This window comes from Leptonychotes weddellii, chromosome 9, assembly GCF_054177405.1.
Source record: "Leptonychotes weddellii isolate Sample4059 chromosome 9, ASM5417740v2, whole genome shotgun sequence".
NCBI lineage: Eukaryota > Metazoa > Chordata > Mammalia > Carnivora > Phocidae > Leptonychotes > Leptonychotes weddellii.
In genome coordinates this window covers 104,369,730-104,388,003 of record NC_138377.1, presented here as the reverse complement: position 1 = coordinate 104,388,003, position 18,274 = coordinate 104,369,730, and the positions used below count along the sequence as shown (strand labels likewise).

At 37.2% G+C, this 18,274-nt stretch overlaps 1 protein-coding gene across 1 annotated transcript in view; it reads right to left on the bottom strand.

The window, feature by feature from the left end:
- The window catches only part of OCA2 (OCA2 melanosomal transmembrane protein), a 305,845-nt gene that overhangs the window by 262,363 nt on the left and 25,208 nt on the right, over positions 1 to 18,274 (bottom strand). The window contains exon 2 of the mRNA XM_081831883.1: positions 12,980 to 13,271. Within this exon, the coding sequence (XP_081688009.1) occupies positions 12,980 to 13,227 (248 nt within the window). The 5' untranslated portion in view covers positions 13,228 to 13,271. The remainder of the gene's footprint in view (positions 1 to 12,979; positions 13,272 to 18,274) is intronic.

Sequence of the window (18,274 nt, the reverse complement as noted above, 5' to 3'; positions counted from 1 at the left end):
GGGTTCTAGAGGGGAGGGGGGTGGGGGATGGGTTAGCCTGGTGATGGGTACTAAAGAGGGCATGTTCTGCTTGGAGCACTGGGTGTTATACGCAAACAATGAATCATGGAACACTACACCAAAAACTAATGATGTATGGTGATTAACATAACATAATAAAAAAATAATAATAATGCTGCAATAAACATAGGGGGACATATATCTTAAAAAAAAAAAGACAGAGACTTACAGGATAAATTAAAAAGCAAAATCCAAGTATATGCTGTATACAAGGTATTCACTTTAGACCTAAACACACAAATATGTTGAAAATAAAAAGGTAGAAAATAATATTCCATGCAAATAATAGCTAAAAGAGAGCTGCAGACAAAATAATATTTAATTTAAAAATTGTTATAGGAGAAAAAAGAGGGCATTACATAGTAACAAAAGAGTCATTCTTCAGTAAGATATAAAAATTGTAAATAACTAATGCACCAAACATCACCCCCAAAATATATGAAGTAAATACTGACAGAATTAAAGGAAAAATCGTTCCAAAATAATAGTTGGGTATTTCAATATCCCACTTTCAAAAATGCTTAGAACATCTTCACAGAAAATCAGTAACAACATCATAAATATAGTGTACTCTACCAAACAATAGCAGAATACACACAGGAAAAAAAAAACAACAACAAGGAATCCAATTAAACAATGTACAAAGGACTTCAACAGACAGTTCTCAAAAAAGATATTCAAATGGCCAATAAGCCCATGAAAAGATATTCAACATCATTAGTCATTAAGAAAAGACAATTTGTAACAATTAATGTAATATGCAAAAACTATTAAATTGTATATTTTAAATGAGTGAATTGTTTGGTATGTAAATTATACCTCAATAAAGTTGGTCTTTTTAAAAACTTAGTACAAAGCTACAGTGATCAAGACAGTGTGGTACTGACATAAATACAGGCATATAGATCAATAGAACAGAATTGAGAGTACAGAAATAAATGCTTACATTTACGGTCAATTATCAAGAAACATGTCAAGGCAATTAAGTTGGGAAAGTCTTTTTTTTAATTCAAGTTAGTTCATGTATAGTGTAATGTTAGTTTTAGGCATAGAATTTAGTGATTCAGTTGCATGTAACACCCAGTGCTCATCACATTGAGTGCCCTCCTTAATGCACATCACCCCATTACCCCATCCCCCTACCCAGCTCCCCTCCAGCAACCCTCAGTTTGTTTCCTAGAGTTAAGAGTCTATTATGGTTTGCCTCCCTCTTTGAAATATGTTTTCCTCTTATTTTATTTTTCCTTCCCTTCCCCTATGTTCATCTGTTTTGTTTCTTAAATTTACATATGAGTGAAATCATATGGTGTCTTTCTCTGGCTGATTTACTTCACTTAGCATAATATCCTCTAGTTCCATCCACATCACTGGATGGCAAGATTTCATTCTTTTTGATGGCTGAGTAATATTCCATTATATATGTGTGTGTGTCTGTGTGTATACACACACACAGACACACACACACACATATATACACACACCACATCTTCTTTACTCATTCACCTGTTGGTGGACATCTGGGCTCTTTCCATAGTTTGGCTATTGTGGACATTGCTGCTATAAATGCAGGGGAACATGTGCCCTTTTGAATCACTATGTTTGTATCCTTTGGATAAATACCTAGTAGTGCAATTGCTGGGAAAGGGTCTTTTCAACAAATAATGTTGGGACAATTGGATATCCACAAACAAAATATTTCATTAGATCCTTACCTCATACCATACACAAAGATGGATCACAATCCTGTGTCCCACCCTATTTCCATTCTTTTTCTTAAGTGCCCATTGGAGGTTGATGGACAAGACCGTGAAAGTGTGTGCACACACTCCTGGCATCTGCGGTACCCAGGGGTTCTAAATTCTCATGCAAGCCCAGACTCGGGTTTTAGCAACTCATTAAGAAAATTAGTTTTTTTCTTACTATACCCCCATTGAAAACACACACACACAGACCCAAAATGGAGTCACTTATGCCAGGCCACATCACCAAACCAGGGCTTAATACCTAATTGCAGTTCCAACCTCCTCCAGAAATGCAGTCTTATCTGGCCAGTCGGGAATTTTCTGCTCAGTACAAATGAGGTAAACTGTCACATGGGCCCTCCATCCCCAAAGGAAGATTAGATAATCTACATGATAAGACCCCCTGCTCTGGGGTGCCTGGGTGGCTCAGTTGGTTAAGCCTCCGACTCTTGATTTAAGCTCAGGTGATGATCTCAGGGTTGTGGGATTGAGCCCTCTGTTGGGTTCTGTGCTCAGTATGGAGTCTTCTTGTCCTCCCTCTCTCTCTCTTTCCCAGTCTCTCTTTCTCTTTCTCAGATAAATAAATAAAATATTTTTTAAAAAGACCCCCTGGGAAGAATGAAGGGGGGGAAATCGGAGGAGGAGTCGAACCATGAGAGACTATGGACTCTGAAAAACAAACTGAGGGTTCTAGAGAGGAGGCGGGGTGGGGGGATGGGTTAGCCTGGTGATGGGTATTAAGGAGGGCATGTTCTGCATGGAGCACTGGGTATTATACACAAACAATGAATCATGGAAACACTACATCAAAAACTAATGATGTAATGTATGGTGATTAACATAACATAATAAAAAATAATAATAAAAAAAAGACCCCCTGCTCTTTCCCCTAAGGGAAAGTGACCTTGCCTGAAACAATCTTTTCTTTTACTAATAATTTCCTTCCCCACTCTCCTTCCTAGAAAAACCTTCCATTTTGTACAACTTCTATGAGCTCCCCTAATCACTTAATAAAGCCAATTAGATCTTCAAATTTATTCAGTTGAATTTTTCTTCCTTAATACCGAATTCCTCCTGTACTCTGCCTAGGGTTAGACAGTGCTAGTGCTCCATTTCTCATTGGAGGTACTGGTCTTTTCCTAGATTTTTGGCTAGTTAGTAGGGCTGTGACATTAGCTCTCTGATGTGTTCCTAAAAAGTGATTTCGAAGACCATCTGGTGTTTTCTCATTTTTCTTTTCTTTTTCTCTTTTTTTAAGATTTTATTTATTTGAGAGAGAGCGAGAGCATGAGCAGGGGGAGGGGCAGAGGGAGAGGGAAAAGCAGTCTCCCCACTGAGCAGGGACCCTGACGATGTGGGGCTCCATCCTGGGACTCCAGGATCATGACCCAAGCCAAAGGCAGACGCTTAACTTACTGAGCCAGCCAGGCGCCCCCTGTTTTCTCCACAAAGACTTACAGGATAAATTAAAAAGCAAAAACCAAGTATATGCTGTATACAAGGTATTCACTTTAGATCTAAACACACAAATATGTTGAAAATAAAAAGGTAGAAAATATTCCATGCAAATAGTAACTAAAAGAGAGCTGCAGACAAAATAATGAGTGTAAATGACAGTCTTGAAGCCAGATGTTAACATTGTTGTTTATAATGCCCATGGTATTTATTTTCATTAAATCTATAAATTACATTAATCTATACATTAATTTACAGAGAGGTTTTTTTTTTTTTACTTTGCCTTCTTATCTAAGTGTATAAACCTAACTTCCCATGCAACTCTTCTAATTTTATAATTTTATATTCTGATTAGTAAATGCCATATATCTTATTTAGTAAGAGCATTTCCAGACATGTTTATTTTGAATGAGATGCATTTTAAAAGAATACTTCCTTGCTGGTTATTGCTGGTACATACTGTTACTTTACTGTATAGTTTCAGTATATTTTCAGTTAATTCCTGTGGACATTTTTGCAATAGTATTATAAATAATGATGACTGTATTGCCACTCTCTTAGTCAGTTCAGGACTGCTATAACAAAGTACCATAGACTGAGTTGTTCACAAACAACACAAATTTATTTCTCCCAGTTCTGAAGACTGGAAGTCTGAGATCAGGGTGCCGGCATGGTCTGGTTCTGGTAAGGAAGCTCCTCCAGGTTACAGACAGCCGACTTCTCATTGTGCCCTCACACAGCAGAAAGAAGGTCAGAGAACTTGCTGGGATCCTTTTTACAAAAGCGTTAATCCCATTTGTGAGGGCAGAATCTCTTGTGATAGATTAATTTATAATAAATATATATTTTGTTCTTCATCCACAGTTCCAGGCTTACTATTCCTGAAGCCCTTGGAATTTCCTAAGTGATAAGAGCATTGGGAGCATCTTCGTTTTTTGTTTTGTTTTGTTTTTGGTCTTTAGTCCTCAGTTCCTAAAATCATTTCAGAGTCATAAAAGTGAAATGAGTGTCTTATTATTCATAACAAGCCCCTTTCAACCACAAATAAACTTATGTTAATGAGATGACTTTTAGAAATCACCTAACCGATCGGCGGGGGGGGGGGGTTGACTGCGAGGGGAAATAACCATGATTAGAGGGTTGCAACTTTCAGTCCCACTCCTTGACCTCTGGGGAGGGGAGAGGGACTAGAGTTTGAATTAGTCACCAATGGCCAATGATTTCATCCATCATGCCTTGAAGCCTCCATGAAAACCCAAAAGGACAGGGTTTGGAAAGACCCCAGGTTGGTGAACCATAATGCATCCCTGTTTGGGAGTCCCTAGACTCCATAGAGAAAGAAGCACCTGCATTCAGGATCTTGTTCCTCATATGTCTTCATTCACATCCTTTAATAACCTTTGTAATTAGCAAGTAATCTGTAATTAATCTGGTTTCCTGTAAACTGGTCTAATCAAACCTGGGGCAGCGGAAGGATTGTGGAAACCTCCAATTTATAGCCAGTTGGTCAGAAGCACAGATAACCTGGACTTGTGACTGACATCTGAAGACTTTCGAGTCTCATGGGACTGAGCCTTTAACCTGCGGGATCTGCTACTGTCTCCACATAGTGTCAGAATTGAGTTAAATCTGTGGGATACCCAGTCAATGTCTGTGGAGAATTGGAGAATTGTTTGGTGTTGGGGGGGAAAATATTCCAATTCCCAAAGACCCCATCTCCTAATACCATCACATTTAGGTTAAGAACACAAACATTCAGTTAACTGCAGCCACCAATTTAATATTCTTACTTATTGCTTTGGTTACAACAGCTGTGAATAATGTCAACCTACCCTAACTTCCTCCTGTTGTTTCAAATATGAGACATCATACAACCTTGTTTTGTTTTTTTTTTTAGTGTACAATTCAGTGTCTTGTTGTCTATTCACAAAGTATTTCAACCATCACCACTATCTAATTCTAGACTATCCTCAATCCCTCCAAAAGAAACCTCATACCCATTAGTGGTCACTCCTCATTCCTGCCTCCCCTCAGCCCTAGCAATTACTAATCTACTTTCTGTCTTTATGATACTGCATATATATGGGATCATAAAATGTATTGTCTTTAGTGACAATATATGTGCATATATGTTTATAATTGGTATAGCTTCTTGACAGATTGATCATTTCATAATCAGAAAATCTTCCTTGACGCTAGTAACAATATTTTACTTAAAGACTATTTTGACTAATATTAGTATCACCTCTCCAATCTCTCTTTTGATTACTGTTTTGATAATATATCTTTTTCCATCCTTTTACTTTCAACCTATTTGTGTCTTTGATTTTAGTGTATCTCTTGTAGATAGGATATCCTTCCATCATTTATTATATCCTTTTCACCAATTTTGCCTTTTTATTGGTGTTTAATCCATTTACATTTAATGTTATTACTAAAATGTAGGATTTATCTGTCATATTGGTATTTCTTGTCTATACATTTCATGACTTTTTGTTCCTCAATTTCTCCATTACTTCATTCTTTTGAATCAAACAGATATTTTCTAGTGTACCCTCAGGATAATACTGGCTTCATGGAATGAATTTGGAAATTTTCCTTCCTCTTCTATTTTTTGGAATAGTTTGAGTAGAATAGGTGTTAATTCTTCTTTAAATGTTTGATAGAATTCACCTGTGAAGTCATCTGGTCCTCGACTTTTTTTGTTGGGAGTTTTTTCATTACTGATTCAATTTCATTGCTAGTAATCAGTCTGTTCAAATTTTACATTTTTCCCTGCTTCAGTTTGGGAGGCTATATGTTTCCAGGGATTTATTCATCTCTTATAGGTTGTCCAAGTTGTTACCATATAATTTTTCATAATATTATCATAATACTTTGTATTTCTATGGCATTGGTTATCGTCTCTCCTCCTTCATTTCTGATTTTATTTATTTGTGTCCTCTTTTTTGTTGATAAGTATGGCTAAAGTTTTATCTTTTCAGAGAACAGCTCATGGTTTCACTGACCTGTTCTATTGGTTTTTTAGTCTCTATTTCATTTATTTCTGCTCTAATTTTTATTATTTCCCTCTTTCTACTGGCTTTAGGTTTTGTTCTTCTTTTTCTAGCTCTTTTAGATGTAAGGTTAGGTTGTTTATTTGAGATTTTTCTTGCTTTTAAGGTAGGCCTGTCCTGCTATAAGCTTTCCTCTTAGAACTTCTTTTGCTGCATCCCAAAGATTTTGGACTGTTGTGTTTTCATTTTCATTTGTCTCCATGTATTTTCTTTAATTTCCTCTTTGATTTCTTGGTTAACCCATTCTTTGTTTAGTAGCATATTACTTATTCTCCATGTATTTATGTTCTTTCTAGATTCCAATATCATCTTAAAATAATCTAGTTAGAATTAGTATCAACTTAATTTCAATTATAAACAAAAATTTGTTCCTATATAAGTGTTCCCTCAAGTATTTTATACTATTATGGGCTACATATTAGACTTTTATACATTGTATACCCTCCACCACAGATTTATAATTACTACTTTATAAAATCATCATTTAAAGCTGATGAGAAAGAAACAAGTATTGGTGAGGATGTGGAGAAAAAGGAACACTTGTGCACTGCTGGTGGGAGTGCAAACTGGTGCAGCCACTGTGGACAACAGTATGGAGGTTCCTCAAAGTAATTCAAATAGAACTACCATATGATCCAGTAATTCCACTACTGGATATTTACCCAAAGAATACAAAAACACTAATTTGAAAAGATACATGCAGCACTAGGTTTATTGCAGCATTATTTACAACAGCTAAATTATGAAAGCAGCCCAAGTGTCCACTGACAGATTCGTAGATAAAGAAGTCCATCTATTACCCAGCCATAAAAAAAGGATGAAATCTTGCCATTTGCAACATGGATGGATATAGATAGCATAATGCTAAGTGAAATAATTCAGTCAGAGAAAGACAAATACTATATAATTTCACTCATATCTGGAATTTAAGAAACAAAACAACTGAAGGAAAAGACAAACCAAAAAAGATTTTTCCTGTAAACTGGTCTAAGATTTTATTTATTTATTTGACAGAGAGGGGGAGAGCACAAGCAAGGGGAGCAGCAGAGTCTTTTTCCAAAGACTGTATTCCTACTTGTGTGTGATCACTAAAGTCTATTCCTTTAGCTCATGTTCAGTTAATGTTTTGACAGAGATTTCCTTGAATGCCAGGAACTTAAGTAAACAAACCAAAAAAGAAAAAGAAAGAAAAAATACACATACAAAAAACACTAACACTTTTCTCAGTCTGCAGATTGGCTCTGTTCTGGGGTACTCCATCAACATTTAGCAAGTCTTCCACTGGAACTAGGGCTAAGCTTGAGATAGAAGTTCAGGGTCTTCTCTAGTCTTTTCTGGCATGCAACTTGCCCTGACTATGTGTGGCTTTCTAAATTCCCCCATATACATGTGTACTTTTGAATATCCTACTCTTCCAAAGACTCTCCCCAGGTTTTACACCTGGGGCATAGGCACTCTGTTGTACATCTCAACCAGTAAGCTTCTCCACCAGACATCTGCAGTTTGTTAGATCCTCTTACAGTGTTTTCAAGCAATGCCCAACACTTTTACACACTGTTCCAGGTTAGGTAAAACAGAGATGAGAAGCTCTGTCAGTCCTTCAGCTGGGCCCCAGATAGGTTGGAAGAGACACACACAATAATTTGCAATAAGGTCTGTTTTGCTCTATCTGGAACCAGGGACCAAGTTTTAAGATTGGTCTGCCATGGTTTTAAGACTGCCACCATGACTGAACTCTACCTTTGAAACTAACACACTATTTGTAAGTTAATTTAATTTAATAAAAATTTTTAAAAATTAAAAAAAAACCTGCCACCATGATGGGGAAAGAGTAGGGCAAGGCTAAGAAAAATGCCACAAAACTTTCTTACCATTTTCAAGTTGCCTTTTACTTGGTTTGGCATTTGCTTGGTTGCTATAATTTTTTTACTGATTTCTAGAGTTCTGACAATATTGGTTCTGAGTGTTTCTGCTTGTTTTTCAATGTTTCTGTGAGGGAACAAGAGCTAAGAACATCCTACTCTGCCATTTTACTGATATCGTTCTTCTAAAGCAAGTTCCGAAATTTAGAAGAAAAGGGTCTCTGAACTTCATTTTCTTTTGCCTATTCTGGATTCTTTGCCTTTCCATATAAATTTTAGGATCAGCTCACTGATTTCTGCCCCTGAAAAAAAAAAAAAAACCCTGCTGAGATTGTTTTAGGGATTGTGTTAAATCTATAGATCAATCTAGGAAAAATTATCATCTTAATAATATTGTTTTCCAGTCAATGAACATTGAATGTCTCTCCATTTATCTAAATCTCCTTTAATTTCTCTCAGCAAAATCATTTGGTGTTCAGTTATAAGAGTCTTAATAAATATAATCCTAACAATTCTATTCTTTTTAATGCTTTTGTGAATGGAACTGTTTTCTTAATTTTATTTTCATTATTATTTTCTATTAATGAAAATTAATGAATTATTTCATTAATTTTATTCTCAGATTATTCATTACTGGTGAATAGAAAGACAATTGATTTTTATTGTTGATTTGTACAACTGTATTTATTCACAGACATGATTATCTACTTAGAAAAGCCAAAAATTTGTAAACAAAAAATGTTACTAGAATAAATGAGTTTAGCAAAGATATAAGATCAATGCACAAAAATCAATTATATTTTATATATTAGCAATGAAGAAATATAAATTAATGTTTAAAAACACCATTTAAAAATATCAAAAATGTCCTATTTATAGATAAATCTAACAAAATATGTCCAGCACCTGTTCACTGAGAACTATAAAACATTGCTGAGATAAATAAGAACAAAATAAATGGAGAGATATACTATTTTCTTGGATCAGAAAACTCAATATTATTAAGATATCAATCCCCCCTAAACATCATATAGATTTAGTGCAGTTCCAATCAAAATGTCAGCAGAGTTTTTTGAATTGACCTGGTTATGATAGCATTTATATGGAAAGGCAAAGGGCATAGAATACCCAAAACAATATTGAGAAGAAACAAAGCTGGAGGACTCACACTATTTGATTTCAGAACTTTCTAAAAGCTACAGGATACAAAACAGGGTGGTATTAATGACATGATAGTCATGTTATCTATACCCTGCCTTGTTTCACAAAGATTTTAATAGTTTTAAGAAAACACTTACTAACCAGCTTGTACACAGGTGATGTAACTGATCTGAAAAACTGTCCCTAGACTTCCTGGAAGTCAAAGGACAAAAGGGGTGCAACAGCTACAAACCTCTGCCTGCTTCCCTTCTGTTCAGAATTAACAGCAAATGATCAGTTTGCAAGGGGACTGTTCTCGGAAAGTTAAAAAATATGAAATCCCAAATTACCTTTTCAGCACAATATTAAGCAGTGTATTTGTAGCACCTCATAGCATTCTTTAGTTTCATTCTCTTCATAAACAAACCTGTAATAGCTAATAAGTTTTAAATCCTCTGAGGCTAAAAAGTTGGTTGTTTTTTGCATATCCCGTGATTTCCATCTTGCCTTACCTATATTAGGTTTAAAAGACCTCTATGTTTTATCACCAATATGAGCACGTCTCTTTTTATTTTATACTTATTTTCATGAAATAAGAAGTGCAAAATGTAATGAAGCCCTCAAATAACCTTTAAAAAGATGCAATCTGGAGTGACCATACAACACCAGCACATGCCTGCTCAGGAGAAGCATGTTGGTTCAGGGCCTCATGTAAGTGCATATGTGTGGATAGCACTACACCCTCCATACTCACAGACACTCACACCAAGCTGGTCCTTCTCCTAAGGGCCCACATCACGGTAGGACTAGCCAAGAGCCATCCCCCTGGGTCTTTTGTGAGCTGTCCCTACAGGTTTCCTGGTTACTGTTGCTCCCTCTCCTGGAACAAGCTCAGCAGAAGTTGTGGCTCAAGAGTACTCATCTCTACTGGCCCTGGGACCTGTCTCCCCTATGGCCTTTGCCTCCTGGCTGCCATCTACTCTTAACCCCCTTGCTCCCAACCTGTGGACCTTCCCTGCACCACCCAGCCAGCAGGGCTGTCACAGGACATAACTATGGTCACCTTTGGCCCACAGGAGCTCTAGTCTCCAGAGAGGAGCATATCCTGAGCAACATGTGGTCAGATTTAGCAAATAAAAATAGAGTGCCCAGGCAAATTTGGTGTCAGATAAACTACAAGTAATTTTTTAGTCTGAGAACTTCCCCCCAAATATTCATTTTTATCTGAAATTCACATTTGCAACCTACATTCTATCTGGTGACCCTCAGAGCACAAGATGTGACTCTGACCTTCAGTCTGCTGGTGAGATGTTAGCAAACATGAGGTGGCAGAAGCTTATGACCACCTCCGCTCCTGAGTGATGAAGCCTTTGGAAGGATGAGAGGCAGGTGGCCCATGGGGCCCCTAAGTCAGCTGGCAGCCACACCTGCACTGGCATAAGGGGTTAGACACCACCCTACAACCCACATGGTGAAGTTTGTATTTGGTGTCTGGCAAAAGATAGCTGATGTACCAGGTCAACACAGCTTCCAGAGAAGGTCTTCAGCCCCAGCTTCCCCACAGTCTGCCCTAATCCAATCCTACATAGAAATTCTGGAGGTATTCCTTCACCTTCCAAGGTGCCCTTAATTATTCATGCATTTCAGACCTAAAATTTTTATCAAAAGCTGTACGGGGTTTTGGGGGGTTTTTTTGTTTTGTTTTGTTTTTTGGTATGTATTATTATATTTTTAAGTACTAAAGAGGGAAGGATGAAAGAAGAGAGGGGAAGGAAAGGTGATTTAAAAATAAATTCCAGGTTGGTAAAAGAGCTAAATCTAAAGAGCAAAGTTTAAAACTTTTAGAAAACAGGAGACAATTTTTATGAAATCAGAGAGGAAATGGAGTTCTTAAAAATATCTGAGCTTAAAAATATTAACCCCAAAAAAGAGTACAAAACCATGAAAGATTTACAAATATAATCATATTAAATACTTTACTTAAAAAAAAAAAACATAAATAGGGGCACCTGGGTGGCTCAGTGGGTTGAGCATCTGACTCTTGGTTTCGATTCAGGTTGTGATCTCAGGGTCATGGGATCGAGTCCCACACTGGGCTCCATGCTCAGCATGGAGTCTGGTTCAGATTCTCTCTCTCCCTCTGCCCCTCCCAACTGTGCTCTCTCTCTAAAATAATTAAATAAATCTTTTTTTAAAAATCATAACTAAAAAGAAAAGATGATCTTCTGGCTTGGAGAAGACCCTGCAACACAGGACCAAAGATGGTTAATATGAAGAATTAAAAAAAAAAAAAACCCACAACACAGAAAGAAAAATATTAACACCTCATTAGAAAATTGAGCAAAATGTATGAGATTGTACATTATGAAAAACAAACCTAACTGTTTAGTAAACATGTGGGAAGAAGGTCTGCTTTCCTGGTCAACAAGGAAATGTAAATTTCCTTGCAAACCATGACATAGCACATCACATGTATCACATCTTCTTATGTTAAAGTCCCCCAGCACCAAATGTTGTAAAGGTGGGAGGGTAAATTGATACAATTATGAATCTGGTACATCTAGTAAATCCTAAGGTGCATACACTTTAGGAACCGACATTCATTCTCAAGTAGAGAGATACTCTAGAGAATCCCCCTCACTTATACCCTAGAAAACCTATATGAGAAAATGTGTTGTAGTTTTTAATAGCAAAATACTAGGGAGTGGGGTAGACACTGAATAGCTACCTACAGGAGAAGACATATAAACTGTGGGATATTCATATACTGACATCTTATGCTAGCAATTGAAATGAATTAACAAAAACTACAGGCAGCCACACTGACAAATCCCAAAAACAAGTTGGACAAAAAGAGCAAAACAAGAGCATATACTATTTAGTGATACATAAACAAACAGTGAAAGTATGAACCTGCACATTGGTGAGATCAACAGTAAGCTGGGATAGGTCTTACCCTAGAGAAGAGGAGGGGACAGGATCATGGCAGGTGGTGGGGCTCTACACCACACTTGTATGCATTTCTGTGATGCTTTGCCTTTTTCAACATTAGACCACTGGTACTGTATGGGTCAGGTTCTGGCTGAGCAACTGCCCTGAGCAGGACTTAATGCCTGTGGGGACAAGGATACCCAGATCTGCAGGGTAAACAAGATGTCCCTACATGGGTATGAATAGACACTTATAGGATGCTTTTATATCTATTTATTGGCTTTACTTTGGTAAATATTTAAGGGTTTATCAAAAGTTCTTTTTTATGTAAATCTAGATTTTTCTAACATGAAAAACAATATTCAATTAATTCACTTGACATATTTGTAGGAATAAAGCATGTTCTAAGATATATATATATGCATATTATATATATAAGTATGTAAATATATATCCTTTTTAAAGTCATGTAATACTTTTAATGCCTTAAAATAATCTAGTAAATGCAAATTTCATCCTAAAAATCTCTCTTTATTTTTATTACCTTTTGGAGTTATGTTAGCCACATTTTAGAAAAAGCATTCATTCAACACAGGCCAGGAAAGTGCTAGAAAGATTCTTGCATTTCTTGCATAATATCTGAAAATTTTCCGACAAAAAATGGGGGAACCACTCACAGAAATCCAATATTTGTGAATTCCACATTTACAAGATAAAATTATTATAAACTCACCTCTGCTCTGTGAGGAATGAATCAAAATCTCGGTCCACAGATGCCCAGCAGCTCTGCCCAGCTGCCCTGCTGGGGTAGGGGGTTGAGGGGTCTGCTTTGTTGACTCCCTGCTGTAGCCTGCAGTTGCTGGTGACAGGTCCTGTCAGTTCTGGCCTTCCCAGGCCAGCACACATGGGAGAAGATGTCTGATGTAGCTCCATCTCCAGCACACCAGAGGTCAGCCCACCATCTTTGTTCTCTAGATGCATGTTCCGTTCTCACTCTTCTCACTAGGTTAGCCAGAAAGAAACCACTGTTGATGAAAAGCAAATTGGGAATATTGTTTGCACCTTAGGGAACCCATATGGAATCCATTCAGTCTCTCTCTACCCTTGCTATTTTTTGGTCTCTTATAATGAGGCCCTTCCAGTGTTCCAGCATTCTAATATCATATGGGAAACAGTGTATGCTCATCTCCAAGGATGAACATTGTAGCACATTTCACACTAGCCATGACCTAAGTATTCAACAAGAAAGCATTAGTTAAGTAAGTTGTAATATGTGCACAGTATGAAATACTATGCAACTAAAAATGATCTAAAGGGATACTGATTGGTAGTGGGAAATATTAAGGGTACAGAAAACAACATTGTTAGACTAGGATATTTTTCTTGAAATAAATATATACATGGCATATGCATAGAACAGAAGACCAAAAAGACCCAGCCTCCAAAATATTATTAACTCTGGGTGGTAAGGACTTTCTCCTTTGTTTCTGTCTTATCCTATGGTTTTATGGGTTTTTGCATCCCCCACTTTTTAAATTTTTTTTAATTTTTTAATTTTATTCTTGTGTTTCATTTTGGCTTTGTTTTTTGGTTGTGGCTTCTGACCACTTCAGATTTTGCTAGGGTGCATCTTGCTTGGGTTGTGGTTGATATTTTGGCCTCTGCTCATTCACTCAACCATCCCTCAACAGAATTGGCCTCTGCTCATTCACTCAACCATCCCTCAACAGAATGACTAGGAGGAGGAACTCTCAATAAGGAAAAGAAACAGAGACAATGTCCTCTGCCACAGAACAAATGGATATGGATATAAGCAAGATGTCAGAGATAGAATTTGGGATAGTAATCATAAAGTCAATAGCTAGGCTTGAAAAAAGCCCTAGTGACAATATAGAATCTCTAAGAGCAGATATGAGATCTAATCAGGCTGAACTAAAAAAATGCTATGAATGAGATACCATCTAAACTGGATACTCTAACAGCCAGGGCAAATGAGGCAGAAGAGAGAATTAGTGATCTAGAAGATAAGCTGGTGGAAAGGAAGTTGAGGAAAACAGAGATAGGCTGCTAGTAGCACAAGAGAAAAGGATTTGAGAGATTAATGATACCATTAAATGTTCCAATCTCAGAATTATTGGGACCCCCGAGGGGGTGGAGAAAGAAAGAGGGCTAGAAGGTATATTTGAGCAAATCATAGCTGAGAACTTCCCTAATCTGGGGAAGGAAACAAGCATTCGAGTCCAAGAGGCAGAAAGGACCCCTCCCAAATCAATAAAAATAGTCAACACACTGACACATAATAGTGAAGCTTGCTAATTTTACAGCCAAAGACACAATCCTGAGAATAGCCAGGGAGAGGAGGTTCCTGACATACAGAGGGAAGAATATTAGAATAACATCAGACCTGTCCACAGAAACCTGGCAAGCCAGAAAGGGCTGGCAAGACATATTCAGGGTACTAAATGAAAAGAACATGCAGCCAAGAACACTTTATCCAGCAAAGCTGTCATTCAGAATGGATGGAGAGATAAAGAGCTTTCAGGACAGGCAGAAACTGAAAGAATATGCAACCACCAAGCCAGCCCTGCAAGAAATATTAGGGAATTTTGGAAGGGAAGAGAGATTCCAAGAGTCACATAGACTAGAAAGAAACAGAGAAAATCTATAGAAACAGGGATGTTACAGGCAATACAATGGAACTACATTCATATCTTTCAGTAGTTACTCTGAATGTAAATGGGCTCAATGCTCCTATGAAAAGACACAGGGTTTCAGATTGGATTAAAAAAGCAGGACCCATCCATATGCTGTCTACAAGAGACCTTTTTTGAATCTAAAGATATCTCCAGATCGAAAGTGAGGGGATGGAGAACAATTTACCATGCTAATGGACCTCAAAAGAAAGCTGGGGTAGTAATCTTCATATCAGACAAATTATATTTTAAACCAAAGACCATAATAAGAGACATAGAGGGACATTATATCATACTTAAAGGGTCTATCCAACAAGAAAATCTAACAGTTGTAAATATCTATGCCCCCAACATGGGAGCAGCCAATTATATAAACAAATTAATAACCAAAATAAACATATTGATAATAATACATTAATAGTAGGAGACTTCAAAACTCCACTCACAGCAATGGACAGATCATCTAAGCAGAAGATCAACAAAGAAACAAGAGCTCTGAATCACACATTGGACCAGATGGACTTTGTAGATATATACAGAACATTCCATCCTAAAACAACAGAATACTCATTCTTCTCAAATGGATATGGAACTTTCTCTAGAATAGAGCACATACTGGGTCACAAATCAGGTCTCAACTGATACCAAAAGATTGAGATTATTCCCTGCATATTTTCAGACCACAATGCTTTGAAACTGCAACTCAACCATAAGAATAAATTTGCAAGGAACTCAAACACTTGGAAGTTAAAGAGCATCCTGCTAAAGAATGATTGGGTCAACCAGGAAATTCAAGAAGATTGTAAACAATTCATTGAAACTAATGAGAATGAAAACACATTGGTCCAAAACCTATGGGATAGTGCAAAGGTGGTCCTAAGAGGGAAATACATAACCATCCAAGATTCTCTCAAAAAATTAGAAAAATCCCAAATGCACAAGCTAAACTTACATGTAAAGTAGCTGGAGAAAGAACAGCAAATAAAGCCTAAACCAAGCAGGAGAAGAGAAATAATAAAGATTAGAACAGAAATCAAGGAAATATAAACCAGAACCAGTAGAACAGATCAATGAAACTAAAACCTGGTTCTTTGAAAGAATTAATAAGATCAATAAACCCCTGGCCAGACTTATCCAAAAAGAAAAGAGAAAGGACCCAAATCAATAAAATCATGAATGAAAGGGGAGAGATCACGACCAATACCAAGGAAATAGAGACAATTATTAGAACTTATTACCAGCAGGCATATGCCAACAAACGAGGAAATGAGGAAGAAATGGATGCATTCTTGGACACTTATAAACTACCAAGACTGAAACAGGAAGAAATGGACAATCTGAATAGACCAATAACCAGTAAAGAAATTGAAGCAGTAATAAAAAACCTCCCAAAAAACAAGAGTCCAGGGCCAGATGGCTTCCCAGTGGGATTCTACCAATCATTTAAAGAAGAAATCATACCTATTCTACTGCAGCTGTTCCAAAAAATAGAAACGGAAGGGAAACATCCAAACGTGTTCCATGAGGCCAACATTACCCTGATCCCAAAACCAAAGACCCCATCAAAAAGGAGAATTACAGGCCACTATCCCTGATGAATATGGATGCCATAATACTTAACAAGATCCTAGCCAATAAGATCCAACAGTACATTAAAAGGATTATCCACCACTGACCAGGTGGGATTTAGTCCTGTGATGCAAGGGTGGTTCAACATTCGCAAATCAATCAACATGATAGAGCACATCAATAAAAGAAAAGACAAGAACCATATGATTCTCCCAATTGATGCAGAAAAAGCATTTGACAAAATACAGCATCCTTTCCTAATTAAAACTTTTCAGAGTGAGGGATAGAGGGAACATTCCTCGATATCATAAAAACCATCTATGAAAAGCTCACAGCGAATATCATTCTCAATGGGGAAAAGCTGAGGGCTTTTCCATTAAGGTCAGGAACATGACAGGATGCCCCCTCTCACCACTATTGTTCAACATAGTACTAGAGTTCTAGCCTCAGCAATCAGACAACAAAAAGAAATAAAAGGCATCCAAATTGGCAAGGAAGAAGTCACACTCTCTCTCTTCACAGATGACATGATACTTTATGTGGAAAACCCAAAAGACTCCAGCCCCAAATTACTAGAAGTCATACAGCAATTCAGCAACATGGCAGGATACAAAATCAATGCACAGAAATCAGTTGAATTTCTATACACTAACAATGTAACTGAAGATAGAGAAATTAAGGAATCAATTCCATTTACACTAGGACCAAAAACCATAAGGTACCTAGGAATAAACCTAACCAAAGAGATGAAGGATCTATACTCTAGAAACTACAGAACACTTATGAAAGAAATTGAGGAAGATGTAAAGAGATGGGAAAACATTCCATGCTTGTGGATTGGAAGAATAAACACTGTTAAAATGTCTATGCTACCCAGAGCAATCTACACTTTCAATGCCATCCCTATCAAATTACCATTGACATTTTTCACAGAGCTGGAACAAACAATCCTAAAATTTGTATGGGACCAGAAAAGACCCCGAATCGCCAAGGGAATGTTGAAAAAGAAAAACAAAGCTGGGGACATCGTGATGCCTGACTTCAAGCTATATTACAAAGCTATGATCATCAAGACAGCCTGGTATTGGCACAAAAACAGACATATAGATCAATGGAACAGAATAGAGACCCAAGAAATGAACCCTCAACTCTATGGTCAACTAATCTTTGACAAATCTGGAAAGAATATCCAATGGAAAAAAAGTCTCTTCAGTAAATGGTGCTGGGAAAATTGGACAGCCACATGCAGAAGAATGAAACTGGACCATTCTCTTACACCATACACAAATATAAACTCAAAATGGATGAAAGACCTAAATGTGATACAGGAATCCATCAAAATCCTAGAAGAGAACATAGGCAGTAACCTCTTTGACGTGGGCCACAGCAACTTCTTTGAAGATACATCTCTAAAGGCAAGGGAAACAAAAGCAAAAATGAACTTTTGGGACTTATCAAGATAACAAGCTTCTGGGTGCCTGGGTGGCTCAGTTGGTTAAGCATCTGCCTTTGCTCAGGTCATGATCCCGGGGTCCTTGGAGAAGTGCAGAGCCTGCTTCTCCCTCTCCCTCTGCCCTTCCCCCTGCTTGTGCTGTCTCTCTCTCTCTCTCTCAAATAAATAAATAAAATCTTTTTAAAAAGATAACAAGCTTCTTCACAGCAAAGGAAACAGTCAACAAAACTAAAAGGCAACCCACGGAATGGGAGAAGATATTTGCAAATGACACTACAGATAAAGGGATGATATCCAAGATATATAAAGAACT